Source organism: Belonocnema kinseyi, chromosome 3, assembly GCF_010883055.1.
Source record: "Belonocnema kinseyi isolate 2016_QV_RU_SX_M_011 chromosome 3, B_treatae_v1, whole genome shotgun sequence".
Classification (NCBI taxonomy): domain Eukaryota; kingdom Metazoa; phylum Arthropoda; class Insecta; order Hymenoptera; family Cynipidae; genus Belonocnema; species Belonocnema kinseyi.
The window spans coordinates 45,364,865-45,371,429 of NC_046659.1; the positions used below are offsets into that span (position 1 = coordinate 45,364,865).

Here is a 6,565-nt window from a genome sequence, read left to right on the forward strand (position 1 = left end):
TATTGAATTTATTCGATTATTTGCACTTTTAAAAAATTTGTAATGCTATCGAATTAAAAAATGTTGATTTTAAAACCTTTTACACTATTTTTCGAAATTTTTGGGAAATTTTTTGATGTGTTTAAAACTCTTCTTTAATTTTCTTTTAAAGACATTTTACAAAAAAAAAAAAATTATTAAAAATTTTCACACGTTACTTAGGAAAATAATATATTTTTTTTCTAATCTTTAAAAATTATTCAAATTTTTCCTGAATTTTTTTTTATCCTGTAAAATTAAAAAAACATTGCCTTTAATATTTTTCAGATACTTTGACCATTTTTGACGTATTTTTGAATGTTTTGAAATGCTTTAAAATAATCTCCTAAAATTAATTTTTCGAAATAAAAAATTATTTTAATTATTTTTAGGAACCTAAAATAATTTTATCATTTTCGTGAAAACTTACAAAATTCTTGAAAAAACTTTACAAGTTTTAATTTTATTTGAATCCTTTCAAAATTTCTGAATATCTCTTAAACATTCTCAAATTTGAAAGTAGATTTTTAAAGCAACATATAATTTGAAAGATTGTGCAACAAAATTGCACAAGAAGGCCTAATAAGAATTATGTTCCTTCATTCAAGATGTGAAAAAATTGACTCATAATCTTTTAAATTTTTCCCAGGAATTATAAGAAAAATAGTTTTACCTCCTTGAAACCTTTCGGAATTCCTGTAAAGTTTCTAAAGTTTATGTTTGAATTCTGTAAAAATCTAATTTTCTAACAGAATTTAAGTTTAAAATTCGATTTGAATCTCTTCAGATCTTCTTAATATTTCTTGCATTTACTCGATTTTGATCTATTTATTATAATCTTACCACATTGAAACATTTTGCTTTTAAATCTTCTACAGTCTTCTTTTAAATTTTAGGAAATCCTTTCACATGATTAAATCCTTTTTTAATATTCTCATAAAGTACGTTTTCTAAAGAAAAAGTCATTACAAATTATCCTACCAATCTTGAAAAAGTTCTATTTCTAATCTTGTCGGACCTTCTAAGCTTTCTAATCATTAAAAATTATTTAAATTTTTCCTGATTTTCTTTGAAATTTGTCAAAATGAAAAAGATTACTTAAAATCTTCAGATTCTTTATTGGTCATTTTAAACATAGTTAGAACTGTATTGGAATTTTTTTAAATCAATTTTTCAAAATAAAAAATTATATTAATTGTTCGTAGAAACCTAAAAGAATATTTTTCATTTCATGAAACCTTAAAAAATCCTTACAAATTTTAATTATTTTCTAATCGTTTCAAAATTCCTGAATATCTCTTAAACTTACGCTAATTTGAAAGAATATTTTTTAAAACAAAATAAATTTAAGAAAAAAATGTACAACAAAATTGCGCAAGAAGGCTTGATAAGAATTAATTTGCTTCTTTTTTTCTAAAATTATAGAACATAGCAAAATTGCCAGAACTTTCATTCTCTTGACACCCTGCGAAATTCAGTTTACTTAAAAACTCCTCCAAATAGTCAGTTAGCCACCGAAAACGAATTGTGAAATCAGGTGGGGGGGGGGGGGGGGGGGGGGGGGGGGGGGGGGGGGCTCGGGCTCGTGCATTTTCGGCTCTACAGGAGGCTGGCCTACGCAACATGTAGCAGAGCCAACTCACGGACACGCTACGTTTGAATTTGTCGCTCCCAGATGGGAGAGTGGTGGTGGCCGAAAAATCCCACGTTCTGGAGACACTGGTTGAGAGTCACTTATTCTTCATTTGTTTTTCATGAAGTTACGTACAAAACAAATGAAAGATACGTGACTTCTGAATACGCAAGTACAGCGTTATTGCACCTTATTTTCACTTGTTCCTCATTTATTTTTCAGGAAATTGCATAAAACAAATAAAAGATAGGTGACTTCTAAAGACGCAAGTACAGCGTTATTGCTATGAACAGTTTGCTACAGAAATCGTTATTAACAATTACGCAAATTATTATTTAATGTCCCATATACAATTTTGGAATCACTGTTAGTTTATTGTCGGATAATTTCAGTGGAAAACCGTCCTTTTTGCATGTAAAAACAATAAATCATAGTTTTGTTTAAAAAATTGTTTATAACAATCATATAAATCATTCTTTATTTAATTTCGTTGGTTAGTCGCCGCAATAAATGTGACTCTAATAATTATTGAAGAAAAAAACCTTTTTTTCTACGAGGAAACGGCCGATTAGGAGACTTCTGTAACTAAATTGTTATAAACAATCTATACTGTTTATGTTTGATAGAGCTTAAAGTATATAAATGGATTTAAAGACAATTGTGAATCTCTTTTGTTCAGAAAAATCAATTCAGCTCAATTCTGTCACTGTATTTGTTTATATATTATTGCTGTGAACAAAATTTAAAAAAAGCAAACCACAATTCTCTTAAAAATTAATTGCTGTGCATTTCTAAAAAAAAACTTTTAAATCGGTTAAGAAATACGACCTGTGGGCGATTATGAACAGTAAATTCCTATTTCAGACCACTGTGCGGCGAAATCCTCGTATGTCTTGAAGACACGGAGCGACCCAAGGATTACAAATATCTGGCTTTGAGATTACGAAACAGTGATAATTTCGCACCTCGGAAGTACCAATCACATGGAGAATTATCTGAACCGAATTAATTTACATCTCAAAATTTTACTATTTCTACCTTACTATTTTTCCTGTCAAGGTAATCAAAAACTAAACTCATACGAAAGGGAAACGTTAGCTTTACTTGGCCCAAACGATATTATTGACCCCCTACTTTCAAGTTTATTAACCATTTTATTGAAAATTTTGTATTTATTAAACAGAATTTCTTACCGCATTAATTAACCAGAAACCTTAATCACACAGGACCACAACCAAAATTATAACAGGGCCCGGACTAAAAGTATGTGTTCTTCGTACATTTTTTGTCACTGAATCCGACATTTTTTACCGCCTCAAGTTTTCAAGAAGAGTTTTTAGTTATTTTTTTAAACAACGTAGGTTGCGAACCTGACGTTATAGAGACTACTTATAGAGCTCAAACCAAACTTTGAACCTTGGACTTTAAGATGATTGTATTAGAAAAAAATATCCCTTACCTATCTTAAGCGGTGACAAGTTTTTCCTATACGCGCTATGGCTCATAACAACGCGCCAGCGTGGTGAGTTGTAAGCGAGTGCGCGTAAGGAAAAGACACTACGTTGTTTAAAAGAAAATAAATGAAACCTCAATTTTCTCGAAAATTTGAAGCGATAGAAAGATTTTTGTTACGGATTAAGCGACAAAAAATCTACCGGGAATACATACTCTTATTCCGGATACTGCTGATATATTTTTTGTGATCCTGCGTTATCGACTTACCTAGATACAGTTTGAACATGCTGGATTATTGCCCGGCAGAGTGATCTTGCTGGATAAAGGTCAGTTTCATCGCAAACGAAACACTTCCAGTTTTCATCCGCCTCTATTTTCTTTGCTACTACAGCATCAAAATTCCTTTTGATGCACTTCGCACAGAATGTGTTACTGCAAAGAGAGCAACAATATAAATTGCCGCCGTTGGCACACCATCTGCAAAACATGTCCGTCTGATCGTCTCCTGCAATTGAAATTCTACCTTGAAAAACTGCAAACCTTTTTTACATTTTCTAAATTAACGAAAGTCACCTTGTTCGAAATCACCGTCTCCGTAAAACTCATAACACTTTAAACACAAAAGGGTTCTTAACTTTGGATGTTCGAACATATTGGTAATTTGTGAGGGTGCAGATCCGATATGAATATCACAGGCTGTACAATGAATCCTGCAGAATCGAACGGCTGGCACATCTGTAACAAAATGAGTAAACACAATTATGAGACTTGTTCATTATATTTATATTGTCTATGCTATTATTGCAATATAGGATAATTGAACCGAGGAAGTAAGTTTAAATATTAATATATTTTAAACACACAAGCGATTTATCCAAACACATGAGTCAAATGTTGAACAATTTATTCTATATTTGACTGTTTCGTTTTCAAAAATGATTGAATATAGCCTGAGGTCGACCCTATCAGGTTTTCTGTTTGACGGTTACAAGATTTCTGAATTTTTGGAGTCGCAGAACTGAAAAACGAACTCTAAGGGTTGGCCAAACGGCAAAATGTGAAGGGCTTTTTCGTACGCTGATTGGTTACAGATATAATGATGGAGGTGGCAGGACACTCATTCACCTGACGTCACATTTTTGATTCCCGGTACAACAGTAGTAGGAAGTTTATTACTTTGGAAGAAAGTCTTTCAAGGTAAATAACATTTTATAATTGAGACGTGAGTTTTGACAAAGTACACAGCTTACGAAGGTTTGCTGTACAAATCTTCTACGGCTATAATAAAGGGATTTTGGCTTTAAAAATTTTCGTAGTTTTTATATTTGACAAATTTTCAAGTGACAATACAACATACTAAAATTGTAAAATAATAAATTGTTACGACGTACCAGTATTTCTTGTTTCACTTTTAATTAACATCAAGGGTTTTTAATTGGCGAAAATGACCAAGATTTTACCTTGTATCAATGCATACAAAGCAATAATCTCCTCAGTACTAGGAGAATCTACACTCAGTACGCTATGTTTTTAATTCTGAAAAAGCAAAGAAAAGTGGTCGCCCTAATATAAACTCTTTATTGTTTATATAAAACACAATGCAACTTTTTTAAATGTAGAATATCAATTCTGAATACAGATTTAAATCAAAATTTCAACCCCTTCTAAATAAATCGAACTTTATTGCATATTTCTTGTATCTCGCCACTTGTGAAGTCTGGAAAAACTTCACTTGTTTCAATAGAACTTTCAACGAATTCTTCCTCACTTTTATTTTCCTTTTTTCTTCTTTGTTTTTTCAATTTTATTACTTGCTTTCTTTCTTTATCGATATCAATTGAGATAGTGAAACATCTATTAAATTCTTTTCCTCCAACGTTTTTTAAATAAGATTTTATTCTCGTTAACCCTTCTGATTCTGTTTTTTCGACGTTCATGTTTGCACATTGTAGTCTTTTCGTTTACAATTTTGTACTTTCCTCTTTGGTGCAGTCTTATTATTCCAGTTTCTACATCTTTTCTGTTCACTTTTTAAATTTGTATTCTGTAGTATCCATTTTTGTACTTCCCACTTCCCTAGCTTCTAGTTCTATCCTGTCAGTTTCTCTCATTTCCATTTCTGCATCTTACGTTCTTATAGCTTCTATTTGCTGATTGTTCATTTATATAATTTTATATTATACAATTTCTTACCGGAACAATTATTCGCATATGATTGATCCATTTTTACTTGTTATTAAAGATCTTCCTTTTGCTTCTTCTAAAGAAATGTTTGAAGATTCACACTAATCTTCTAATACTGGTAGATCAGCTCCTGTGTCACCTTCGACTTCCATTCCTCGAAAACATTAAAAACCCATTAGTTTGTTTAAATTGCATATTTGAAATGTCTGCATTATAATGAAACCCTTTTGCAGTTTATTTTAATCTTTAAAACATATATTTACAGGTGCCAACAATTCTCTTATCGGGAAAAATTCAAATTTAAATGAAGTGAAAGCTTCTTGTCATTGGTATTATGAAAGGAATAAAAAGTATTTTAAATAAAAAAAATTTCGTTCAGTCTAATAAAAATTACTCTAGCAATGGAATAGAGATAAACATAGGATTTGTAACGTACGAGATAATCATTTTTAATATTCAGAACCTCACGGAGAAAAATGGATGGTCAAAGTTGTATGGTCAAAATTTAGAGAGCCAGAAAGTCTTTTTACATGGTCGAACGGTCCTTCGAAATTTTTTTCGACATGGTTAAAAAGACTCTTATTTTATCGCCAGTCTGACTCTTATAAGAACATCAGGCTCACCATCAGGGATAACTAAGGTATCTTTTTCGGCATGGTGAATCCGCACATATTGTTTTCACTCATTTCGACCATCCACGAAGGAGCAGATAGGCCATTGCATATGGTCAATTCCTTGATTTTTGCGCGTCAATCATGCACGTGAAAAATTAAAGGGTATCGCTAGTTTTCTAGCATATAGAATTCGTAGAACTCTTGGTGCTTTCTGTAAAAAAATGTTTTTACTCAAGATTTCCGTGTAAAGTGAGTGCATTTATTGAGGATTAATGGAAAATATTTTATTCTGTAAGTACCTGTTTTAAATACGTAATTGTGATGTTAATATTTTCCATATGTTATGTGAGATTTAAGACATTTAATTCTAATCTTTTTGAGGTTAATGTTAGTTTGAAGTAGATTATAATTATTTCAGTAATCACTGTTAATTCTCGGATTAATCGATTTAGGATCAACTTGAATTGTATTTATTAATTTGAAACTAAATCTTTATTTTTCAGTTCTGACATTCACTCCTGAAATTCATTCAAGGACACACGGCAGGAGCAGGGTCGTGCTCGTGCTCCTATATGCAGAGAATGGAGAGCTGGAACTGCAGTGAAAACACAATTAATATATTTATAGGTAATTAGTCATTATTCAATAATTATTTTTTATA

The 6,565-nt window shown here is 31.2% G+C and overlaps 1 protein-coding gene across 1 annotated transcript in view; it reads right to left on the bottom strand.

Moving 5' to 3' along the window:
* Positions 1-6,565, bottom strand: part of LOC117168943 — an 81,245-nt gene that overhangs the window by 53,875 nt on the left and 20,805 nt on the right. The window contains exons 3-4 of the mRNA XM_033354936.1: positions 3,680-3,841; positions 3,374-3,611 (exon numbers count right to left, since the gene is read on the bottom strand). Coding sequence (XP_033210827.1) covers positions 3,374-3,611; positions 3,680-3,841 — 400 coding nt within the window. The remainder of the gene's footprint in view (positions 1-3,373; positions 3,612-3,679; positions 3,842-6,565) is intronic.